The 27,539-nt window shown below is 39.0% G+C and overlaps 1 protein-coding gene across 2 annotated transcripts in view; it reads right to left on the reverse strand.

Annotated features, from left to right (window-relative positions):
• Pde4d (phosphodiesterase 4D) overlaps positions 1–27,539 on the reverse strand; it is a 1,452,168-nt gene that overhangs the window by 803,984 nt on the left and 620,645 nt on the right. Inside the window, exon 1 of one of the 2 annotated variants that reach the window (XM_021180267.3) lies at positions 2,052–2,929. The exons of the other annotated variant lie outside the window; for it this stretch is intronic. Coding sequence (XP_021035926.1) covers positions 2,052–2,491 — 440 coding nt within the window. The 5' untranslated portion in view covers positions 2,492–2,929. Of the gene's footprint in view, positions 1–2,051; positions 2,930–27,539 lie in introns of those variants that run through there. 2 annotated transcript variants of the gene reach the window in all.

Below are 27,539 nucleotides of genomic sequence, written 5' to 3' on the forward strand. Positions count from 1 at the left end.
ACTCAAATCAGTGATGCGATGCTTCCATCCCACGTTGCTTATTTTTCTCAGCTCCACTCTCCCCAAACAAATCTATTTTATTAAAAACATGTAGTCAATCAGGAGATTTTACAAAAGTAACCAACCTACATATTAAGCTAGAAAGTTCTTCTTAAATATTTATTAAGGGCTCATTACTGCATCTTTTGTATTAATAGGTCAAGTAATCTCCTCGCCTCTACACTGCTGTCATGGGCCCATATGGCCTGATGCTCAGCCACTGGGAGCATGTCTACCTCTTCAATTAAAGAATGAAACTACATGTGTGATTGAACATTATGAGCTACAGAGATGAAGCTTGCATATTGATTTATTAAGCTCTGTAATCAACATCCATCATTAACCTTAAAATGAGGTAAATTGAGATTAGCTATGGTTCTTGTCTTTTGACTCCAACAGATACAGTGTCATCAACAAGGTATCCAAGGAAGCAAGGAAGGAAAACAGCCAAGTGATATATGCCGGCTGAGAGAATGCTCGCAAGTGAAGGTTAGGAGGCTGATTGGCTAGATGGTCTTGTTTCATAGGGCATACAGCACATGGGGAGACATATTCACAAATGCACAACCTCACACAAGCATACGGTTGAAAACCATTATTACTTCCCTATTAATCCAACCTATTGTCAGTAAGAGCTACACAAATAATCCCAGCCCCATCTTTTCCTGTTTACACAACCAGCTCTGGTGTACAATGACCCATGGTCCAGTGTGGGGCTTGATGTAGAGGTATCAATGGCCACCCCATCTAAGGCTAGATGACTGCTCCCTTTGCCAACAAACGTGGAAAGGAATAGAAATTCCTAGAACCCTTGTGTGACTCTTGTGTGTGCATGTATGTAAAATTCACCTCTCTCTTTTCCTCTTCTTCTCCCTCTCCCTCCCCCCACTCCTTCCTCCCTGGTGTGTGTGTGTGTGTGTGTGTGTGTGTGTGTGTGTGTGTGTGTGTATGGGAAGGGATCTATGGCCTTAGGGCCAAATAGGACAAAAACCCACCTCCACACTTGAGTTAAGAATGAGGTGATTGCTCAACCACTGTAATTGTCCCTTACACTACTCTTTCCGCAGCATCTATTAAAACTCTGAGCTGATATGTAGTTTCCCTACCCTGTCTTCCGGAGCACTTTATGTTAAGGGGAAATCACTATAATCACATCTCTATCTCTTGCTTGCTACTAAAATGAGGTGTTTCTTTCGAGGATGGTTCAGGGACCACTGATCCATCACATTCTGGGTGTATACGCACACACACACACACACACACACACACACACACGGACACACACACGGACACACACACGGACACACACGGACACAGTAACTCCCACAACATCCTCGCTTCCATCCCTCCTCCTTCTCTCCTAAGGATTGCTGAACATTTTGCTCCAAACTCTCCAAGTCACCCACGTGTTTGTTCTCCCCTTTGCTGTTCAATTTACTTCTGGACTTGACAAGAGTTGTGCTCAGGCTGTATGTGCTGCAACCCTGCGAGCGAGCGAGCAAACTGTCTTCCACACCCTGTGTGTGCACTCTCTGGTCAGATCTGCCTGGCTGATCCCTCCTTTCTGGGGTGAGTGGACAGATTTATGGGTGGTTTCCAAGGTTGCACTGCAGCCTCCCCCACCCCCAGCTTTCGCGCCTTCACCCTCCCTCCCTCTATTAGAAACAAACTGAATTAGGTTTCGTCTTACTGCTGGGGTGGGATGGAAACGGGTGGGGAGAGGGAGGTGCATGGCTCAAATAAACCAATAAACCGGTAAAACACATCACACACACACAAACACACACACACACACACACACACCACTGAACAATTATACTTTACTTTCACGTCTATTACACACCTGCATTATATCTTCTAGGGCAAGGACAGACACGCCCCTGCTTACCCTCCCTGAGTTTCTTGAATTTTACCCTGGATTCCAAGATTGGTGGTGACTGGTTAACAGACAGAATGGGAGAAGAGGGGAGGTGACCCTTTCCCTGAGTGGGGGAGGGGCGCTCTCTACTCACCGTCTGAGTCCCTGGAAAGAAGAGGGCCAGGACATCCTAGATTTCTTCAGGCCCGGCCGGTGACCTGTCTCCACCGCGTAGGAGGTGCGGTCCATGGCACGGCAGTACAGGTAGCGCTCGGTGTCCGAGTAGCCGCGGTGCCGGACACGGCTGGCCCCGCTTGAGGCGTAGCGACCACGGGTAGCTCCGGGTGGTGGCGGGGGTGGTGGCAGTGGGGGCGGTGGCGGTGGCTGCAGCTGGGGCTGGGGCGAGGGTGGCGGCGGCGGGGGCAGGTGGTGATGGGGGTGCAAGAGGCGGAACTGGGGCTGCCGGAGCGGGTACTGGTGGTGCTGCTCGTGCCTCCAGAGATGCTTAGGGGCTTTAAGAGCGGCCCCACCAGCGCTGTCGTTGCCCTCGTCGCTGACCGCCCGGGCCGGTACGCTGCTGCCCTCTGCCTCCATCCTGGCCGGCTCTGTGCCCCGCTGCCCCACCGGGTCCACCACACCAGCCTGAGCGCCTCCCGGCTCCTGCTGCCGCTGCTTGCCGAGGCGCCAGAGGCTGGGCTCAGCTTCCGACTTGTAGCGGTCAGAGGCTCCTGGCCACCGAGAGGGGGCTCTGCTAGCGGGAGCGATCGCCACAGGGATCCCTGCTCCGTAGCAGAGGCAGAAAGGCGCGCTGGATGCTCCCAAGTAACCAAGATTGGCAGGCGAGGCTTCTCTGATGGTCGGTTTCTTTTTCCTCTCTCTTTTCTCTTCGTTCCTCCGGTGAGATTAGGGACTGTTGGCAGCTAGCTCTACAGAATCTGCTCTTCGCAGCAGTAGCCTTCTCTTGAGTCCGGGCACCTGAACCTGGATCTCAGAGCTGCTGAAAAGTTGGACAGCTCCCGACTGACCAGCTGGAGCTCTGACTTTCTCCAAAAGCACTCCAGCCAGTCAGGAGTCAGACCTGCTCTCTGGATCCTTCCCCTCCCTGTGCCCGCGCCTCCCTCCCTCTCTGCTCCCCACTGCCCCGAGGTTTGCTCTTCGACGCTTGACTAAGTCCTCTCCTCTCACAGAAATGGATTTGATGATTTCTGGCTGGCTCTCAGAGCTTGTTGAAAATGAGTCGCAGGATGCAGGCTTCCAAAGAAAAGGGATGCTACCTGTCAAAGTTGCAAGGAATGCTGTGTCTGTGTGTAGCTACAAAAAAATGGATCTGCACGAAGATCTAATATTTTAGATTAATTTAGTCTATTTCTCTGCCATAGGATTAAATATTCTGTGAATCTTTCCTACAGCAGGAAAATTGCTCACTATTTCCTTCTGGACATACTCCAGCTAGTGTTTTGGTCCTGGAGAGGAGAGGTAGCTGGGAATCAAGATGAACAGTCTTTTGATTAGGAAAGTCCAGCTGAGCTCTCTGACCAAACTTAAGCTTGGTCACAGATGTCTGGTTATCTTCAGGGGCTGCTACCTTCCGAGCTTGACTGCAGTTTTGCTTTTCTGCCACATTTCATAGACCCTAGCTCTATTACCAAAGAATTTTAAAACCTGCTGTTGCCATCATTCCACAGAAACAGTCACCTTTGATGCTATAGTCCGTGTGCAACTTCGAGCTCCTAGAATTAGCATTTTTCCTTCAATATCAAATATTTTTAAAACGTTAAGGTAATTTCATAGCACTGTGAGGACGTTTCACGCACTTTCTTTGAGATTGTTGTATCACTGAAAGATCACATGTCAGCTCCTGACTACTCATTCTACCATTTGTCACTGCAGAAGTCACCATGGTACTACCCGTTAGTTGTCAGATACTTAGGTCTCACAGTAACTCATCGGCAGTTTAATCATTCTGTTTCCTGCAGAAAGCCATAACATGGTTGGCTGTGTTCGAGAGTATTTAGAATCAGGAAGCGTCAACGTGTTGAAAACCCAAGCATCTCTACACAGTGACTGCTCAGTAGAGATGCTGTGAGGTAAACAGCAGGAGAGAAGATAGTGAAGGAAGATGTCCTTTGCTCACAAGTAAGAACAGCCCATGAAATACACAAACATCTTCTTCTGGAAATGGCAATAGTTTAATGCTGGACACAGGACACAAGACCCCTGGAGCAGCTGTAATGGCTACTCATGATTGGAAATATCCCTTTCCTTCAGTCTTTAGCCTTAGGCATTTTGCTCATATTTGGACCATGCACAGACTCTGAGAAAGCAGGTCCAGAGAGGAAGGGGGCAAATGTCTCTGAAGCACTGTTTCCCCCATGAAGAATGTAAACTGTACATGACTAAGCACACCTCCCTTGGAAGACACAAGTGTGACAATGATGAAAGTATATTCGATTTCCTAGAGGGGAATTGAGCCAGTATCTTCCCAAGTGTGAACAGAAAGAAAAGAATGAAATGTTCTGGAGCATAATTGGGTTTTTATCCCTTTATCATTCTTAGCCTTGTTAACATCAGGAACCATTTCAAGGAAGTGGTTCCCATCCATTTCCTTCCCCCAAACTGTAGCACCATAACCACCTAAAACCCCTAACTTTGCAGATGGTAATGGTCAAACGGTTTATGATCCTTTTCTCCAGGTTAAACAGAATGATTCCAATCCAATCTGCTTCTCATTGCCAGTTTGCTACTCCCATGGGACCGAGGAACATTTTATTTTATCTATAACTTCCATTGTGTTTAAAAGACTTTGATTTGTTCATAGCGTAAAATTAAAGTTCCGGAACTCTTTTAAGTTCACAGAAACCATTTGCCATATTCCCTATTTGCAGAATTTTCAGTTTGACATAATTCCCATAGATGATTGATTGTTTAAAAGACTTATTTAGTCTATATGAGTAGAGTACATTGTTGTTGTCTTCAGGCACACCAGAAGAGGGCATCGGATCCCATTTCAGATGGTTGTGAGCCACCATGTAGTTTCCTGGGAATTGAACCCAGGACCTCTGGAAGACCAGCTAGTGCTCTTAACCACTGAGCCATCACTCCAGCCCAGATTATTGGTTTTTAATGGATTGTTTCCTACTACTTAGCCCTACCTAAATCTTCTGTCTCCTCTGTACAGAATAGTATTCTTACTATTTTTTAGTATCTTACGATTATTTTTTAAATGAGACTATATTTACAGTAATGAGTTAAATAAGACAGATGCTTAATAAAAGCTAGAAATATTGATGGTTCTTTTCAGATATGGAAGAATCCTAAGTATCATTTTTTTTTAATCAGTATTTAGTAACTTTGCCTTGTCTAGGGAACATCAACTATGGAGATTTTCAAGGTTGGGAGATGATACCTAGATCAGGTTTTACAAACTTTGTACTGTCATAATCAGCTTAAGAGTTAATTCAGAATATATAGGCACAGGCTCCTTAAAGCAGGACAAGACTTGGGGCTTTATATTTTTGCTAAGTTTGCAAGTAAAATGTGATTGAGAATCAAGCTTGTGAAACAAGACTCTCGCTTGCAAACTACGTGACTGTCTTAAAGGGAGGACTGAACACTCTTAAAATGAGGATGCTCCCTGGATATCTTTGTTGATCAGTAACTACAGATCCACCCCGATTCTTCATTGTGTGATTACAGAACTATACCAGGTACTATTGGTTCTCTTGTCAGAAGTCTCAAACTTTCCCAGTTAAAAGAAGCTTAATGCTCAGTTCTCAGGAAAAAAAATATTTTATTGATTACTCTGTTTGCTTTTGTGTTAAAGAAAACCATGTACTGTTCAAAGTTGAGCCCTCCCTCTCTTCCATTTAAAAACTCTTTTCACTAATGTGGGGAGGCTCTACCTGTATGAAGCAACAAACAGGTAAGACGTTCCGCTGACTCACTGGCTTCCTCTGGCTCTGTGTCAGATAAGTTATTTTCCCCCTATTGATTGATTGGTCACAGGTCTTAGAATTTTACAGGGCACAGTCTGGGGCAGTCTTTGTAAACTGGTTAACATGGAACATTTTTGAATATTATCATTATTGACCATAATCTACATCTGTATAAAAAATAGAAAATCAGGTAAACAGATAGTGTTATTTTCCTGGACAAACTGGTCTTAGTGGTGATTTGGTGCCATGACCATGAGTTAAACAGTACACATCACCACCTCTAGTGCTGACACATTTCAAGTTCTTCCCTAATGACAACATCAATCACTCAATGTGCTGTTATTAGCAAGGGAGAACATTCTTGTCAATAATTCTGAGGAGGAGAAAGATGTCAATTTACAACTAACAAGAAGCCAGCACCATTTTTTTCCAGCCCAGAATGCAGAATTAAACAATATGCTGCAACATTTAAGGGCCAATGCCTACCTTGATGACAGGAAAAGATAGAAAGAGACATTTACCTTGTATATATTCCATATTTTATTTGTTAAGGGGCTGCAGTTTGGTGACAATCCATTTGATGTTAGAAATTTCTTCCACCAGATACTGTGTTACCCAAGACTAACCTGTTGTCTAGTTAGAAATATTCAAAATTTTTGCAGAAACTTTCAGTTCTTACCCAGGTTCTCACTATTGAGTGGAAACTGGCATCAGATATTTTGTCACGATATAGGAAATGCTCTTAACAGTATAAAATATGGAGACATATATTAGAATAAATACTATTAAAATTTCTATTCCACTTGGTACAATTAATATGAGCTAAAAAGGTTGCCTTAAATATATGTGTTTTTGCTTACAATGATATTATATCTGCATCATTGAGGGAGCGTCACCCTGGTTTATGGCTCAATGTCACCAGAAACCAATTTTGTAACACCCTAATGGCATTAATCTTCAGGGAAGTTATTGCTTATCTGTAAGTGCCAATTCCCATGAATACTTTGGTGTTTAAGTCATAAAGACCCACCAAGAGATAATGCTTATGAGGGTTTTGTGTCTTACAGAGCATATAATAACTATCCAACTTTGGTTAGTGGTATATATTGATACAACTTTGGTTAGTGGTATATATTGATACAACTTTGGTTAGTGGTATATATTGATATATCTGCTATAGGCAATAGAAGGAATAGGGTAGGCAGTTTCCGTTGCCTTTCCTCAACCTATACTGGGGAGGGAGGGATTTTAGAAAAGAAGAATTTATTTTGGTTAATGGTTTCAATAGTTTTGGTTCACAGTTGTTTGGTTCTGTTTTAGTCAAGCTTGTGGTCAGACAGAACAAACACCACGGTGGGAACTATGTGGCAGAGCAGAGCTACCTACTTCGGGGTATCTGAGAAGAAGAACAAGGAAGAAGGGGCCAGGTATGAGGTATATCACGCAAACACATGCCTCCAATGGCCCCACTTCCTTGAATCAGCACCTATATTCTAGTATCTAGCAGAGTTCAGTAATGTCTTCAAATTGTAAATCCATCAATGACTTATTTATTTTATTAGGTCAAAATATTTAAGGTTTAACTTCCCCCTACCCCTATTCCCCGCAAATCCTCACCTCTCAGTTGCTTTTGTGAGCAAGCTTTCAACTCTAAACCACAAGAAAGAATATCCAATTATTATGGCATTGTGAATCTTTTAAAACAGTAAATATCATTGAAGTCAATGCTATAAGAACATGTTGAAATAGGCTGTTTTTATGATGTATAAACTCACACATGACATGCACACCACATATAAAGACTAGCATAAGCAAAAGCAGAATAGGAATAAGGGTTCATTGGATATACAGAAAACCTAAGACATTACATGCATCTGTGAGGAGCACAGATGGGCAAGCTTGCATGTACCAAGGGAAGAAGGACCTCATTGTGTCTCTCCAAGGCAATGTGATAACTGTACCACATCATCAAAAGGAGCATCTTTGGGTGAATTGGATTTAAGGTCTATGGTTAGGATATGAGGTGTTTGAGTATAGAAGGACAGCGAAGATATTTGAGTAGGAAGAAAACCAGTACTGTATTGTTCGTGATAAGATGGTACAAAGAGAAAGTAAGCTAAATAAGAGATGAAGTGCATTGCTCTAAACCAGAAGAAGCCAGCATTTCTTTTGTGACATCAAAGAGAAAGAGAGAGAGAGAGAGAGAGAGCTAGCAGCAAGTATATTACATTCACTGAACATTTAAATTTTGGCACGCTACCAAATACTTTTCATGCACTATTTTGTGTAATGCTAGCAATACTATTTTCTTCACATTTTAATGTTTGAATGTCAGTATGTCTTTCAGTAGAGACTAAAAGAACTATGCTAGCATCTGTGGATATTTGATATAGCCAGTGTGACCCTGACCCTACCTGAAAAACAACCTGTTCGTTTATCTGAATGCTTGTTCACTCATTATGGTAATGTTTGTTGAATGCTTATCATGTGCCAGACACTGAGCTCTAGGGATGCAGAAGACAGTTAAGCAGAGAAGATTTCTACCTTTCGTTTTCCATTGGGAATCCTTAGAATGATCACTCAAACTCATACGTAAATATGTCAAATGATGTTAAGTGCCACGACGTGAGCTGAAACAAATTAAGAAATTGGATCCTGATGTTTGAGTGGGATCTTTTTCATAGACTTCCCAAGGAAGGTTGTTATGGTGGGGTGTTCTCACCAGTGGGAACCTGACGGATGTTAGGAATAAGTCAACATTCCAGGCTGTGGCCAAGCAAGCACGAAGAAACTGATAAACTTGTTATGAATTGAGAAAATAGTCTAGTCACCAATGGCCTAGGATGGGGTGTGGAGTAAGCTGTTTGGAAACTAGAATATTATCAAAGCGGTGCACTTTTGTCATGTTAAAGACTTCCAATTTGGTAATTGCATTTCTATAGCTACACATTGTTGGATTTTAAATGTAGATGCATAACACTCACATAAAATAGCTAGAAAATATTATCCTATAAAACACTATCCTATAGGCTTCATTGAAGAAAAAACTTACTTAACATGCAATAAACAGGAAAAGGATGGGTTGGAGAGATGGCTCAGCAGTTAAGAGCACTTACTGCTCTTCTAGAGGTCCTGAGTTCAATTCCCAGAGACCACATAGTGGCTCATAACTATCTATAATGGGATCAGATGCCCTCTTCTGGTGTGTCTGAAGACAGACAGCTACAGTGAACTCATATACAGAAACAAAAGAATAAATTATTTTAAAATAAGGAAAAGGTTGTAAATATGTGTATATATATACATATATATATATCAAGTTGACTCTATGAAATAGCAAAATACAAGTATTTGAAGTTGAATATAATTTTATTGCTAAAATGATTCCAAAATGATGTACAGTTGGACAGCTGGCATCCACTTAAAATGAGAAGATGTTTTCAAATTCTTCAGAAGATGTTGCAGAACATGTAAAGTATCTTGTGACACTTGAAGGATAATTACTCAGGTGCAAAATGTCCATCTGTCAGATGTTCCTAAATGCTGACTTTTTAAAGAAGGATTTTTAACTTCTGGTACTTGATGATGAGCATTTTCAAAAGAATCAGTATTCCTTGAAATGTTAGTTTCAACAATGTATAAGAAATGGGACAAAAGAAGTTGCTGCTATCAAATCAAGACCAACCACCAATGTCCAAATATCTAGATGCCTAATAATTTTAACCAGACATGAACACTTGGCAATTTGAGATGCTGAAAAGTAAGAGGACAGGTATCAATATGGTAGTGTGTCTGAATATCTTTATTCACTTAAGAAAATTCATATTGAAAATAATGATTCTAAATTTAAAAGGCATTTATGGAAAGGAGACACATGCTACAGTTAATGAATGTTTCAGAACTGAAGTGTTGTAACCATACATAGCAGGGAACTGCACCTTCTAGGGTAGTTACTTATATAATGTCAGAGATCTGTAGAGTCTTAGTGCCCAAACTTGATCCTTGCCAAGCTGCACTCCCAACCTGTGATGACAAATGGAGTAAATTAAACATAGACCTTTGAAATCTAAATGTCAGTGAACGTGTTATTCAATGCTATCATGGATGGATGGTGTAGCGTTCCAGCTAATAATGTTATGTTCTAAATCCATATGAGGGCACTCATCCACTGATAGTATTAATGGTGTGTTATGATATCCACACACCGGAGGGTTTCTTGTCTACATAATACAGAAATAAACATTTAGATATTGGTAAAGTAAACTCTCATAACCCTTTAGGACTTGCCAAGACTGATCCCGAAGGAGAAACCAGGAGATGATATTGCACACTGCATGTAGTTTGACAAGGACTGTTCCAAAATAAATTTTCCTATTTATCACTGAACACTGAGAAAACAGTGAAATATTTTTAGATACTCTGCAGAAGAATGGAAAAAAAATGGTGATTAAGCAGAAGAAAAAGAGATTCATATCACTAGTAATCGCGTCACCACAATCATAAGTAAAGGCCACAGTGACTGGAGACTTTCGTGTCCAAACTTTAGCAAAAGAGCTAGATAGTATCATATTTTGTGAAGATGTAGAACAATGGAGATTCTTATACATAGGTAGCAGAAAATACATTGCTACTATATTCCAAATATAAACATTCACATGCAAGTTGATCTACTATTCTACTCCAGGGCTCATGGCATAGAAATTGTCTTACATGCAGACTAAACAACGGAGTTGTATGCCATCAGTACTATAACAAAATATGGAAAACAAACTAAATGTTGAGCAAGAAAAAATATTAACACAGATTTCATATCATGAAACCTGGGCATATTAGCGATTGTCTTTGTTCAATGAATAAAGCAAGAGATAAAAGCTAACATAGTACCATTCTTATGAAACCTAAAACAAGAAGGAAAGGAAACAGTCATATATGTTAACACATCATGTGACTGCAGCACTTCAGAAACAAAAGTGGCAGGCTTCTGTGAGTTTAACGTTGCCTAAATTATGTAGTGAATGACAGGACTAAGTATGGAGAGCCTGTCTGACAAAGCAGGTGGAGGAAGAGAAGGAAGAAGAAACATGATGATGATGAGGAGGAGGAGGAGGAGGATTAGGAGGAGGAGGAAGAAGAAGGAGAGGAGGGGAAAGAAAAGAAAGAAATATGATAAAGAGGAAGAAGAGGAGGAAGAACGATGAGGATGAGGAAGAACAAAAGGAAGAGGAAAATAAAATGAAAAATAAATCCAAAACTACATTTTGGCCGCACTTCATTTCTTAAGCTAAAATTAAGGGTCAGTGGCTCTGAAGCAGAGGCTGAAGGTCAGTATTGCAGACATTTCCAGGCAAAGTAGATGTGACAGGTTTGTAGATCACACCCCAACAGTGATGTTTCAGAGAGTGTGCATGCTTGCAAACTTTATGAAAGTATTTAATAATTGAACCATTATACAGTCCACCAAGTTCAAATGATCTACCAGCAGGTAGAGACTGAAGAGGTGGTGTGGGAGAGAAGAAAGGAACTTACAGGTAGGGGCAATGAACTGACAGCATCGCAGCTCATGAATATCTGCTGCACAGCTGTATCCTACAGTACAGCTGTATCCTACAGGCACGTTTTCATATACTAGATATTGCATAATAAAAATAGCAGTACCCATGAGAATTTCCACAGGACAGAAGTCCCTCCTCATCACTAACAGAATAGACAACAGTGTGTGCCGTGGGAAGAAAGAACATGCAAGGTGACGTTTAATACTCCATCTCTAGAAGAGAAAGCTGCGGGCCATTTATATTCTCCGATTTTGTCACCTTGCCAAATTAAACCACTAGGCAAACTTTCCAGACGGTGGTAGCATAAAAAAAAAGAATGTGAGAAACCCAAAGAGGACTCCAGGAAAAAAATAATTATGCTATTTAAAATAAACTCTGTCAAGATTGGAAATATGGCTCACAAGATACGAGCAGCGGCTACCCTTCCCTAGGACCTGGATTTAATTCTTAGTACCCACAAAGTGGCTCACAATTGTCCACAACCTAGTTTGAGGGCCTTGGTTGGCACGCACCTGATATATAGACAAACATGAAGATGCACAATTAATTAATTAATTAATTAATTAATAAGATTTAAAAACTAGAATCTGTGTTCCTTTCAAATTGTAACTTTAAATGAACACTAAGTTAAGATAAAAAACAAAACAAAACAAATAAACAAACACAAACACCTTGTGGAACTCTGTAGGACCCAAACACAAGGACCTGCCTCGATCTTCCTCTGTGAGTCTTCTGATCCCAGAAGATGTATATCCCTAAGTATCTACGCCTTACATCCTCTGGATATCCAGAGAGAGCTGTCTTACAATCAGAAATGGTTTGATTACTTTGATTATTTGATTATTACTCTGCAAATAGTAGACCTTGCAGAGAAGGGAGAATCAGGCTGAGGATGGAATATGCACAATACTGAACTGCTCTACTGGTCCTCTGTTAACAGACCGTGAATTCTCACAAATGAAACCGTCACTTTAAAAGATGGGAATATGCCCCAGAAAAAAATAACTTGGAACCCTGAAATGTATATGAGGTTTTTTGCAGGTTTTTTTTAAAAAATTGTAAATTTACTGAGTCACATTCATGAAAAAGTACATATGATATGATTTTTATAAAAAATTGAATAAAGCAATCATATATATATATATATATATTCACACACACATATACACACACATCTTAACACTTTGGTGTTATTGTCATCACTGAGATTACCTTTGTATATTCAGGCTGTCTTTCTTTCAGATGTCATATTAATGTATATGTATATATATATATGCATACATATGTGAGTATAAATGCACACACACATATATATGTATACACACACATACGCACACAAATAGATAGATAGATAGATAGATAGATAGATAGATAGATAGATAGATAGATATGAAATAACTTTTATCTCTTCTTCTCCATGAATCAGATGATCATAAAGTACAGAAGATTGGCAAGCACTTGAACTGTACTGTAGGATACAGCTGTGCAGCAGATATTCATGAGCTGCGATGCTGTCAGTTCATTGCCCCTACCTGTAAGTGAGGGGATGCGAACCTCTGAATTAGAGCTCTAATTGACCTAGATCTTCTTACAGGAAGCACACTCCTTTGCTCAGCACAAATTGCTTGTCTCTCCAAGTTTCTTTATGGCTCCCTGTTCTACTCTACTGGAGTGCTCCCCCAAATTCCCCTTCTTTTCCTACTTGACTTCTCTTGTTCAATTCAGGAAGCAAGCAAGCATCCCGTTCAAACATAAAAGGCTATGGTTGTGATTAGCTCTAACAGGATGGAACCTTCGTGGAAACTCTTAGTTCAAGATTCTTGAGCTACATGGCATTTTCCCTTCCATTGTTGGTACTTGTGTAGTCGCCATAACTTTTGGCAGTATTCACATGCAAGAAACACTTCTAGCTCCCAATAGCCAATGCTACCCATCACTAACTATGAAGATAATCTATAAAAATAAGCAGAGTTTATTAACTAGGAAGCTGAATTATTCACATATGTTTTTAAAATGGTATGAAGTATAAAAAAAATTAAAAGAAACCTTTAGGAGATTGCATTGCCTTTGGGAAAATTTCTTCCTGGCTATTGATCACTCTTTGATGAAAATCAATAAAAACATTTGCATCAATCCAGGAAAGATATGCTTCTTGTTAATTATTGTAATTTCTACTGAAACTTAATTTTCCTAATACTTTTCATTTTTGTCTTTCCTGGTGAACCTATTAATATAAGCTAAATCCTAACAGCAAGTCCCCACATTTTCTTTCCTTGAAAGTTTCTTACCTAAAATAAGATTCAAGATGGTATGTTTTACAATATATAATATATATATATATATATATATATTCCAAATCATGAACACCGTCAGAACGCAGAACGCCAGGAAATAGAACTGATTATTTCTAATGTGAATTATTTCTTGCCCAGATTCAGTATGTTTCAGTACAGTCCCTAGAGTTTCCCTCTTGGTTAAACAGGGATGCTTTTTATAACTGAGCAACTTTCATACAGTTTGAAAAGCTAACGATTAAAAGCAGCCCAAAAATCTTTACTGAAGATTCAAGATGAAACCCATGATGTGCAAAGCTAAGCAAGCATCACAGTGATATGTGAATATGATGGGGGCATTTTGAAACCAGGTTTCTATTTTTATTTACATGTATATTAATTCATATGTATTTATATTTACACATATATTAGTTCATATGTATTTTTATTTATATGTATCTTAGTTAATATTATAATTTCTTCATTTCTCACTTAGACATAATTTATATATGCATTGACATATAAGTGAACAAGTCAAATTAGATAAGCAAACACATTGACCATGTTGAATTAAACACGTTAATTTCGTACTAGACCACTTCCTCCCTTTGATTTTATGTACTCAAACATGTCTAGATCTTATGCTTCATTTTTTTTTAATCTGTAGTCTAAAATTATATTACAAACTTTGACCATTCCACTCCTAGATTATTGTGACAGTCTTCAAATGTAGTATTATTCAAATTGTGGTCTGAAGACCTCTTAAATCAGAATAACACTGATCATAGTTAAGATGGAGATTAGGGGCCTCTTCAAACTCACTGAGTCACCGTCTCTGGAGTATGGCTCTGGAATCTGCAGTTTTAACAAGCTCCCTAGGTGAATTCTTAAGCACATTAAAGTGAAGGACCACTGTTCTGACTACTTGCTTCCTTGCTTGCTCATCTCTCTATTTTCAAGAAGTTATGCACATTTTTATCAGCTTAGTCACTCTAACATGCTCTCTTTGTCCTAGCTCTCACCTGTAGGAAACCTTCAAGGACTCCCTATTATTCAAAGAACAAAGTCTTAAAGTCTTAGCAATCAAGGGCCTACACAATATGGCCAGCAGCTACTTTTGTGATCTCCCACTGTTTCAGAATAAGGACAAATGAACTCTTGCATTTCAGACACTTAACTCCTATTTGAATGCCCTTCACCATCTTACTCTCCAATGAGGAACATACATACTCTCTCAAACCCAGCCCATTCGATGCCAAAGGAAAGACCATAGAAGCTTGGATGTGATGCCTTCCTTGATTTCTCCCCATAGACTCATATGATTTATTGTTTATACTAGTCACATGATATATCATCATTTGCGGCTGCTTAGTTGCCATGTTCATTCTACTACTGTGGGCATGTATGTCTCATTTCTGCATTTTAATTATGGATAATCACAAGGGTAAAAATGTCATGTTGTTGCCCAACTATGTTTCAGATATACCTATAAACAATGAACACAAAGCTTCAGGATAACTAAGTGATTGCAGATTTAGCTGCTTCCATTTCAGGATAACTAAGTGATTGCAGATTCAGCTGCTTCCATTTCAGGATAACTAAGTGATTGCAGATTTAGCTGCTTCCATTGTTTTGAGGAGTTTTTTGGCTGGCACTGTTGATTTACTTTTTTTTTTTTTTCTTTTTGGTTTTTTTCGAGACAGGGTTGTTCTTTGTAGCCCTGGCTGTCCTGGAACTCACTCTGTAGACCAGGCTGGCCTCGAACTCAGAAATCCACCTGCCTCTGCCTCCCGAGTGCTGGAATTGAAGGCATGCGCCACCACGCCCAGCTGTTGATTTACTTTTAATTATTCACCATATGATTTAAAACACATTGCATTGTTTTATGAGGCTATACCTCTCATGTTGTCACTCGTGAAGGAGGTATAACTACATTCATGACTAAATTGACGAATTTATCCTGAATCAGACAAGATGCCATTGATGGGTATATTAGCATCATGTTTAGAGCTTGTCAGAAAATTGACTGAAAATAAAACTTGAAGTTCTCAGCATCTGTCTTCCCATTTGACTCCTCATCACACATTCACAAAAAGCCCCACTTCATTAAGCTTTCCAACATCTTTCCTTTTCTTTTTTTGCTAAAAATTTGAATTGTAAGGTTCACATGTCATTGTAGGTACCAGGTTCCTTAATGGAACACTTTCTCATTTTGGTAGCTATTACAAATAGTTCCTTTCTGCCAGTGTATTTCATGCCTAGCTTGCAAGTCAGAATTCACAATGCAGTAGAATTCTGGGCCAAGTCTAAGGTTCACACTGTACTCTGCTGAGGAAATGACAGTCAACTACCTTGAAGGGTTAGAACAAGTTTTGAGTGACTTATAGTTCATCTTCACCTACCATAGTTTAATATTTACTATATTAAATACCTTAATTTAAAGGCAGTTCCTTCCCAAGAGCACATTTGCCAATACCTAACAAATTTAATATTTTAATGATCTTTTGACTAGGTCTAATTTATAGTGCGCTTCATTTGATCTGAAGGAAGACCAAAGTATGGATACTTCGGACCTTCTTAGAAGTGGGAGAAATTCCTATGGGAGGAGATACAGAGACAAAATGTGAAGCAGAGATTGAAGGAAAGACCATCCAGAGACTGTCTCACCTGGAAATCCATCCCATATATAGTCACTAAACCCAGACACTGTTGTGGATGCCAACAAGTGCTTGTTTACAGGAGCCTGATATGGCTGTCTCCTGAGAGGATCTGCCAGTGCCTGACAAATACAGAGGTGGATTCACTCAGCCAACCATTGGACTGAACACAAGGTCCCCAATGGAGGAGCTAGAGAAAGGACCAAAGGAGCTGAAGGAACTTGCAGCCCCATAGAAGGAACAACAATATGAACCAACCAGTCCCCAGAGCTCCCAGGGATTAAACCACCAACCAAAGAGTACACATGGACAGACTCATGGCTCCAGCTGCATATGTAGTAGAGGATGGCCGTGTTGGATATCAATGGGAAGAGAGGCCCTTGGTCCTGAGAAGGCTTAATCCCCCAGTGTAGGGGAATGCCAGGACAGGGAAGCAGGAGTCGGTGGGTTGTTGAGCAGGGGGAGGCAGGAAGGGATAGAGGGTTTTTGGAGGGAAACCAGGAAAGGGGATAGCATTGAAATGTAAATAAAGAAAATATCTAATAAAAAAAAAGAAAAGAGAAAAGAAAATTTATAAAATCTAAAAATGTATAGTGTACTGCATTTATTAATGTATAAGTAACATGTGATGATGATGATGATGATGAATGATTTGCTTAGTTTCTATGTCCCAAACCATAAGCTAATGTTTCCATTTGAATGGGTAATTTTCATATATAATTATTTTAAAGCTTTATAAATCTCATGGTTTTTATTTTTATGTTTCATAGAACATAGAATAGTCTTCCAAATAATAAAATGCATAGGAAGGGAACTTTGGATTATTAAAAGTTTGTGTTCAAATACCAACTCTGCAACGACTAGATTATGTGTGTGTGTGTGTGTGTGTGTGTGTGTGTGTATATGTATATATATATATATATATATATATATATATATATATGCATGTATTATTTTGTGTGTGTATGGCACATGTGTGGAAGACAGGGAACAGCTTTCAGGACTCCACTTTTCCTCCATCATAGGCAATGATAAAACTCAGGTCAGGTTTGGTGGTAAGTACCTTTAGCTGAAAAGCTTTCTCAATGGCCTTATTTTTAATTAAAAACCAAAAACTTGTGTTAGTTAATGGCACATAGATGATTTTCCTAGTTATATGGAGTGCATCTGTTCCTTCTATTGATTCAAGGGGTAGGGGATAAGAGTGAAAAGAAATGAAACTCCATGGGAGAAGCTGTTATCTAGCAGAAGTCCAAGTTCCTGTGTTGAAGAAGCATGGCTTGTTTTCCCAATAAGAATAAAGAATGAAGCTGTTTTCTACATTTTCATATAACTCATGTGAATTGTTTGGCTGAAGCATTTCCTAGAAAAAGAAGTCATCAACGGGAATTTGAAATCACTGTTTTCTTTCTTTCAAGATGTAGAAAAACAAGACTGGGCTCAGTGGTGGGATGTGCATGCTATGGAGAAATTAATAAGTATATGACGATGATCGCATTCATTGCAGAGTAACATGACAATATCAAAAAATGCATGGTAAAAATACCTGGGCTTATAAAGGTCATGTCAGCTAATTTTACATTTGGCTAATGACATATGTGAGGCTGGAAGTATTGTACATTGTTAATCTGATGCCGGGTTTCAATCATCAACACAAAAGGGAGAGGTAACAGAGATTATGTCATTCATTTGTTGAATAAACAATTATTGAGTATGAACAAACTTCCAGGAACTATTCCAGTGGCTAAGGATGCAGCAGCAAATAAAACAACCACAGATGCTGCTTTCTGTATTTAATGCACCGTAATGAACAACAACACATAATAAATATAAAAACAAACACCCCCACGAGAGTAGAGTGAGGCATGATACTCACAGTGTTAAAACATGGAGTGTGCTAGTGGGTGACAGGGGCTGCTTCAGGTTGCGTTACAAGGGAAGACACTGGTTGGTAACTAAACTTGATATTGATTCTGATTGACCTACATGGCCAAGCGTATAATCATGGAGACAGCAGTATTGATGTAAGGGCAAAAGCCTCAAAGATCACCTTAGCCATTTTCATTGACCAGATAATAAGCTAATTCATGTAAAAGAAAATCATGCCATCAACTACACAGGTCCAGAGGAATATTATTTCTTATTATTGTATAAAAAATTTCAGATGAAATTTAAAGCACTATGTTTCATTTCTCAAAATCCAGGGTCTGTGATCAAGGTGGTTTGGTTGAATTGCATTCTCTCTTTATGAAATGCTGAATCTTTTACATCCTTTAGTAGAAAATTCCCACACCCTGAACTTTGGCCCCATGTGGATACAGACATAGCAGGTGCTGTAACATACTGCATATAGTAAAACTGATGGCAGCAATATTATTTTATGTATGTGGGAGAGCCAGACATTTTTTTTTAAAATACATACACGTTAGTAAGACCTGCACTGGGGAAACAAAACAGACCTAGATTTTTAAATACACAAATGCTGAAGCAGGAGAGCTGGCTCAGCAGATGAAGAACTCTGACTGTTCTTCAGGGAACCTGAGTTCAGTTCCCAGCATGCACATGGGAGTGACTGACATCTATGACTCCAGTTCCAGGTTCCAACTCCCTTTGCTGATCATCGTGGTCAGGTATGAACCTGGTAGCAACACAGTGCATGCACATTCATGCAGGCAGAACACTTATGAAGCAAGGGGATGGAGAGATAAAGAGATAAAGAAGAAATGATCCTGAAAACCAAGGGATGATATTGCCCATAACATTGGGTTGTCTCACATTTTATTATCTGTAAATGACTGTATCTAGCTGTTAAGAGAACCCAACAGCTATTAAACGTGCATCTTGCAGACCACTGTCAATAAAGTTTATGGCAGCTGCTTATTTATTTCAGCAAATCTTGGAAAGGAAAAGTGTGTTGCCTTACTATTGGGAAAGAAGAAAATTGATTTGTATCACTTCCTGGTTCCAATGTAAATACTTGGCAGTGTCCTTGTTATGTTCCTCAAAATAACATGAATGGAATATCTGTCTACTTAGACATTTTACATCACTAGGGACCATGACTTTGCATTATGTTAGGGCTGTATTGATTTTCTGCTTTCATTTTGTGCGAATCACTCTTAGTAGGAATATTTTCAAATTGGGAATTCCCTCTGATGGCAATGTTCATCTCTTATAGCACATTATGTTGACATGAAATATCTAGAACATTATCACTCCAATAGAAGAAAGCAGTTCTCTTGCACATAATCTCTTGAAAATCTCACTGGTTTACATGTGAAACATATTTATTTGTCTGAAATGCTTGCACAGATTTTACTCTGTCTTTAATCTCCTCCTTTCCAGGGCTCTTTATAGCCATGTTTATCTTGGTCTTTACCTCTGCTCTCCATCGTATGCTATTCCCAAGATACAAGTACTTGCCAATCACAAAGTACTGCCCACAAGAGACCTTCTACTATTTCTTTGAACCCTTGTACTTCATGGAGGAAAAAGAAGAAGAAAAAATTAGCAGCTCCTCCCTCTGGAAAGGCTGTTTTACAGCAGCTCAGGTAGATGAACAATATTGTGCCTACAAAACGAATTGTTGCCCGGCAGTGGTGGCACATGCCTTTAATCCCAGCACTTGGGAGGCAGAGGCAGGTGGATCCCTGAGTTCAAGGCCAGCCTGGTCTACAGAGTGAGTTCCAGGACAGCCAGGGCTACACAGAGAAACCCTGTCTCAACCCCCCCCCCAACATAAAATAAATAAATTAATTAAAAAATCCCACAAATTGTCAATATCCAATGACAGTAAAGGTTTCTATGTATGCAAGTGGATCACAATAATGAGCCACTCTGTGATGCTTCTGCAAATATTTTCTTAATAATAGAAGAATTTTACCTTATGTAGTCAAGTTAATGAGGGAGAGAGAGTGTGAGAACTAGAGAGAACGAGAGAGAGAGAGAGAGAGAGAGAGAGAGAGAGAGAGAGAGAGAGAGAGAGAGAGAGAGAGAGAGAGCACAAGCGCTAAGGAGAACCATGACTTGTACAGGGAACAAAAATATAAGCCAAGTCAAACTTTGATTGCTAACTTCACTTATGCAAAAGTAAATTGTAGAATATGAGTTTCCCTAGTGTGAAATCAATGCATTTAATAAATAGGGTATGGCAAGCTGATTCAGGGTCCATTCATCTTAAAGCCTGCTTGAAGAACTTCTCATTCATATTGCTACTTCACTACAAATTACCTCTAATTCCATGCTTAAAATGCTTTTCTACAGACAGCTCCAGATAGTACTGACATTTAGTAAATATTTTCAGGAGTCAGTGCATTATGGCTGGGAATATAGCAGCTTTGCAAATGTGTGGTTTCAGATTAGATTGCTTCAAGATGCCTTTTGTTATGAACTACCTCTGAGAATGTAGTGGTGGTCAAAGGATAGAGAAGAATCAATGAGTAGATTGGATTCTATATTGATATCCACTAGTGGACAGCACACTTAGGCAAAGTACGGTGATGTGGTTGCTTATGTCACAGGGTGATATGCGCTATGTAGTCTTACTCTCCTTCAGTCTCTCAGCTGAGCCATCACCACCACCAGTGAGCTGACTTACAGCTTAGCTCTTTCAGTGGGAACATGGACACTGATTTTATGTGGCTCTACAAAATCCTTTAGCTACTTTGGGGAAAAACATTAAAGGATGCATCCTGCTCATGGCAGGTCATTCCTCATCTTGTCTGAGAAATGAAGGGTGACTCATTACCTAAAAGCCACAAAAGGTCCTGAAAGTGTTGTATACTATGGTATTGACGGCCTGGATCCAGCCCTAATCCAATGGCGGCAGCCCCAATCCTATCTATGGCTCCTAAACTTGCGCCCTAAAGCACTCTGGCTTTTAATGTTTTTGTTCAGTCATTATGTTGTTTTAACATCCTCCTTCCCTAGTACCAAATATTGAAAGTCTCAAATCATCAGATAAAGGGTGACCAGTCCATCTGTGCTCAAGTTTACATCCTAAGGTATTGGTGCTTGTTTAGTAAAGACTTCTGAAATAAGATGCCAGAATGAATTTGGAAGCTAGAAGCACACTATATCAATGTAACTAGATGGTTGTAGATGACCAGTTGTAGATTAAAATACAATCTAACATAACTAAAGTATGAATTACAAAGATTATATATTTAAGAAAATAATACAAAATGAACTATTATCATGTCTTTTTTGGAAACCGTTGCAAACCAGTATAGTTAAGAATACTTGGAAAAAAAAGAAAACTTAGAAATTCAAAAAACATAGCTAATCTTTAAAGCTTAATAATTAGTTAAGATATCAATGTTTATCTATAAAACATTATTTATTTATTTACAAAATCATTGTTTTATAATATATATATAAAATTTTCCCCAAATGAGAACCATATGAGAAGCATATATATTGATATGCTATCTAATCATTTGAAAGACTAATTTTTCTAATATAGTCTAGAAATAGAAAATCTTTATAGCCAAGTTGATTACAGAAATACCTGGTTAAGGTATTAAACATTTGTTTATTTATTACAATTAAAAAAAAACACTTATTTATGTAACAGTTAAATACCATTTGAACAATTGACTATTTAAATTTAATTCACAGAAAAGCTCAAAATTATGTCTATGACTGGAATAGGTTTTCTTTCTTGGAACACTGTAGACAGGCATCAGGTGATCCATGCCTCCTGTTAGTCATTGCTTTGAATCATTCCCTCATTTTGAAGTTAGACAGGAATGTTAGCTTAGTTCTAACAAATAAAAAAAAATAGCAAAATGATAGCCCATCAATCCCAAGCTTTATTTCTGTTACATAATGTTTTCTCAATTGTGCTCGCAAGTCCTTTCTCACCCTCTTTCACTGGGCTTGGCTTAGCCAGAACACCATACTGTGGAGAGTCTATGCCTATAGAAAAGCCAGTAAAAGTGAACTGAGAATGTATTCTAGGGACCTGTGGCCAAAAAGCAGATGCCCCCCCATTTGTTTCAGAGGTGCAAAGAGATTAAATACATGCTTGACATGAGTGAGCTCAATTGCCCCCACTACCAATGTCACATGCAGAGGGAAACTGGAGCTACTGTAAAGCCTTGAACAAGTCACACTTTATCTCCTTAAGTCTCCAAACTTTTGAGATGGCCTATGTGCTTTTGGAGCCACTAAATATTTAAATATTTGAGGAAATGAAAATATTCAAACGAGGCTATCAGAAACTGACTCAGTACAGACTTATATAGAATGTAGATACAGAAACAAGCAAACTAGTTTTTTGGCAGGGCATGGTTGATTTATGTAAAAACAATGATGACACCTAAAAATTGGCCAAACTAAAATTGAAAATATTTCTCTCTAATTGTTCACATATGGTTGCATTCAGCAAACTATTGCCAGAGCTGGCTGATATGCTGGCCATCTGCTTCCTCTATACCTGTGAAAGCTCTCATTGCTGATGCCAATCTAGTGTTTCAACTTCGCTCTGAGCTATGCATGTAGACTAAGGCTATCTCAAATGGGGTGTCTGACATTTACCTTCGTTCTTCCAACTATGGCTGTTCACAGGGACCAATTAAAATTGGCACAGTCCAATCTGCATGAATTTTCTGGGAGACATTCTTCCCTTACATGGGCTAGGCCTTGATTATCAAACTAATTGGGTTAACTATATCTGTACTTTTCTGCAAAATGTCCTCCCTCCGATACCTAATGACGGCACTTTTTAAATCCAGGTCAACTGCTCAGTGCCTGAAGTTATATCCAACATTGTTCTACCAAGTAAGACTTAAACATTTCCCTCACTTTTTAAATATTTATTTTTATACATATATATGTATTAACATGGTATACTCAGCATGCTCTAATCAAATCCAGCCTCCCTCTATCCATGCCTCCACATCTTACCCATCTTTAGCATTAGTTATTTATTCTTCATTCAGGTCAACTGATTAAGTTCATATAATATGAAGTAACTGTTTTTCTGAATCTTGACTTTAGTTAACAAAATTCCTATGTTTTCCAGACTATTGCAAATTAAGGGATTTTATTTTGTTTTTGTAGTTAGCATATATTTCAGTATATATATGTATACACTATATTTTCTTGGTCCATTCACCTACCAGATCTATACTGATTTTAGGTATTTATTATAAACTGTCGTAGGTCCTTGGAGCCGGAGAGACACGGGCACCAAGTCGGGTTCACACAGCAGCCTCTTTACTTGTTCTCCTTCTTGCAGCTTTTCTTACAACAGCTCCCCTTACAACAGCTTCTCTTACTCCAACTAGCTTCTACTTAGGGCAAGGGCTAAACAACTAACTTCCTATACTTGAGCCGACTGACCTCATCCAGCTCCACCCCACCTCATCCGATCAGAATTCATACACTCTCCAGGCACGAGCTCAGATCGGTCATGGATAGGCTGACAGGTCCGGATCACGAGGAACAGTCCAGCCTGGCAGGCAGCCCACGCATGCAGCCTCACTGCCCATGCTTGGGCAAGGCAGTAACCATCTTGGCCCATGCGGCTGCACCGCTTCCCCCAATAGACAATGCTGCAATAAGCACAGCCATGCAGGTATCTCCTTTGATTTTATTTCCCTTGCATCCTTGACCAGAAGTATGACAGTTTGTTCAAATGGTAGGTCTAAATTTTCTCGATTCATAATAGTTGGATTAATTTATTTTCTCATCAATAGTATATAAAGTCCCTTTTCATCTTCAGCATTTGTTACTGTCTCTTACATTTTTTTATACATTCTTTGAGAACTTCTTATATGTGCATACAATCTATTTTGGTCATGACACAATCCCCAGCTTAGCTCCTCTCTCACATATCCCCCTATTAACTTCATGTCTCCTCACTTTATTTCTACCTATTTTCTTTCTTTTGAATTGATAGCAGTCTATGGATTTGATGAAGGCTTAATCACACTCCAGAGCAATTTCTTACAGACATCTTAGAGAAAAAATCCTGAAAATTTACCTCGAGGCATAAAAGACCAAGAGTAATCAAAGCAATCTTAAACAAAATGTGGAAGAATCCACATACTTATCTTCAATTACACCACAGAGCCATAGTAACAGGTACAGCATGGTACTTGCACAAAACAAACAAACAAACAAACAAACAAACAAACAAGCCAAACCAAACCAAACCAAACCAAACCAAAACAACTCCCACAAACAAACAAACAAACAAAAAACAAAAACAAATATATTAATCAAATAGAACAGAGGACCTGGATATAAGTTCACATGACTATAGGCACATGGTATTTTACAAACATGCCAAACACACACACACACACACACACACACACACACACACACACACACACGTGCATGCATGTACACACATGTGTGTATACATACATATGAGAAAAGACAGAATCTTCAGCAAACGTCGCTGAAAATTTGAATATCAACAGGCAGAGAAAAAAACAAACAGAGATCATTATCCTTCACCTTGCACAAAACTCAGCTTCAGATGGGTCAAGGACACACATGTAAACCTAAAACCTTGAAATTGCCTGAGGATGAAGTAGAGTGCTCATCGACTTACGGGCACAGATAGAGACTTTCTGAAGAGGACTGTAGCGAGACAAGAAACAAGAGCGATACAAGGCTTTCGCTGTTGTCTGGGATTCTGTGGTACTTCCTAATATCTGGGGCAGGATGAAAATCTTGCTTTTCATTTGCATTTCCCAGTGAGTTCCTTTGCACTGCATTCTAGGTCTGCAAACATGGACTTGACAAGCAAGCCCTGGGTGCCCTGCAACTTTCTGACTGGGGAAGAAATGCTGTCTGTGTTTCTCTTCTCATCTGACACACAGTGAACATTTAGTGTGCACGTGGGGACCTCTATTCACAGAAAGTGATTGGACTTTCCAGCAGTGCTTGTCCTAGGCCGCCAAACATCCAGGTCAGTGCTCGGTGAATTCACGAGTGTGAAGTATATTCATCTGTTTAGTGATGTGGGAGACACTTCCTTGCTAGATTATCACCTGAATACTAGAGGAGATATATTGTGCATCTATTGTTTTCATCTACATGGTAGCTTTTAACAACATTCTCTTAAGTATTTTCTGGGAAGAACAACGGAATTGATATGATGTGCACTTTTATTGTTTAAATATGAAAGCATGCTCCGAGACCACAGCTAGAACCTATATATTGTACTAGTGATGACAACGTATGGTTGAATGTTGGGATACTTCGGAAAACGAGTTCTTCTTTGGTCTTATTGCCTTTTCTCTTGTATCAAGACGAAATCTATAATCACCTTTAGCACCTATTCTGACTCAACATCTATAGAACCCATCTCCCCCTTCATTGTAACTAATTCTGAAACAAGTTAATTTGCTAATAATAGTTTCAATTATCTTTTCTGACACTTTCCAATCCATATGTCATGTAACTATACTTAGATCACAAACTCCAGTATTTACTTACAAATTACCGCACATTGCCAGATAAATACCGAGGTGCTTCTATGCTGATTTTCTTTGAATAGAAATAGGTTTTGTTGAGGTAGCAGGCATTTGTAGATAAAATATTTTTGGAAAATCTTTAGTTGGACTGACTAGTGTTTTATTTTCTTTTTATTGTTGCTCTTTTCTCTCTCTCTTTTTTTTTTCTACTTAGCGTTGAATTGGCAATATACAAGATCTAGAATAAGCTTAAAATTGCCCTTCATTATGAAACGGTATTTATGAGAGCGGATCCTCTGGCCAGATTACCTGGACTTAAATCCAGGTACCATTTCTAACTCTGAAGCTACTGATTGAGTTCTTTAGCTTCTCTAAGCTTCAGTATATTCACCTTTAAGATGATAATAGCTAAGACATTTATTTCATAGGATGATATGAGTGTAAGTATGTTAATGTACATGTAATAATAAGAATGGTGCTGGTCACATAACCTCCTTAACAAATAACTATTAATAATAATATATCTTGTGCAACATCTCTGCTGATGCAAACATTTCTTGTGGCTTGTTTGCTAGGGTTAATGATTTAAAAATATCCACTATCAGGCTTAGTAAAGAGATAACCCGTCCAGTGTTGAAAATAATTTGAGCAAAAGAGTATTTTTTTTTTAGCACGTTAGCTTTCATTTTATAAAGAAATTGCTGGGATGAGGATTACTCATATAATATTAATCATGATATTTATACTCATTAAATAAAGTTCAACATTGAAAGGCGGTAGTTAAAGTTTTGAGAAAAGTGTGCAAATGGAAATGCAGTGGATGTAGGGTCAACACTTTCAAATCTAAGACATTGATTTTTAGAGGAAAACCATGGCTCATTAGTCCTATTGCTGATAGTGTTTCTAAGAGCTAGCTGCGAGCCTGGGAGATAACACTCAAGACATGTCACATGTACCTCACCCCCACCCCCCACCCAACAGAGCTTGGGCTTCTGGGGAGCCTATGAGATCAGTTTCAGAATGATCCAACAGCCTCCTCAAACACCCTCACAGGTAAAGCCACAAGATGTGGTATGACAGTGCTCTTGAATAAAGTAACTCCTACTTGCTGCTTAAATACTGTACTTGGACAATATTGATCAACAGCTTAGAATCAACCTGGAAACAAACTCAAAAGAATTCAAGATTCCAGCTCTGTTTTGTTTTTTTGTTTGTTTGTTTGTTTTTTGTTTTTTTTTATCAACAAGCTGTTAAAGAATGCCTTATCAGGTTTTGGTTTTTTTTTACATGCTAGAATGGAATATTTCAAAATTAAAATTACTTTAAAATATTTAACAGAACCTTTCTTTAAGTACTTCTCAGCTATTCGAGATTCCTCTGTTGAGAGTTCTCTGTTTAGCTCTGTACTCCATTTTTAAATTGGGTTTTTTTTTATTGATTGATTGATTGATTGATTGATTGCGGTTGATTTCCTGGATTCCTTATATATTGTGGATATCAGCCCTCTATTGGATGTAGGGTTATGGAAGATCCTTTCCAATCTGTAGGTTGATGTCTTGTCCTATTGACAGTGTCCTTGGCCCTACAGAAGCTTTCTGGTTTCATGAGGTCCCATTCGGGCCTCCCTGTCCACCAGGCACGCACAAGGTATATAGATTCACATGCAGATGAAAACACCCACACATATAACTTTAAATAGAAAGAAAACATCTATGCAGGAATGTTGATGTATATTTTTTTAAAAAGCCCTTTTTGTTCCTTAAAAATATCCAAACAGAAAACACTGAC

This window comes from Mus caroli, unplaced genomic scaffold (genome assembly GCF_978045245.1).
Source record: "Mus caroli unplaced genomic scaffold, Mus_caroli_1 scaffold_15, whole genome shotgun sequence".
In the NCBI taxonomy this organism is placed as follows: Eukaryota; Metazoa; Chordata; class Mammalia; order Rodentia; family Muridae; genus Mus; species Mus caroli.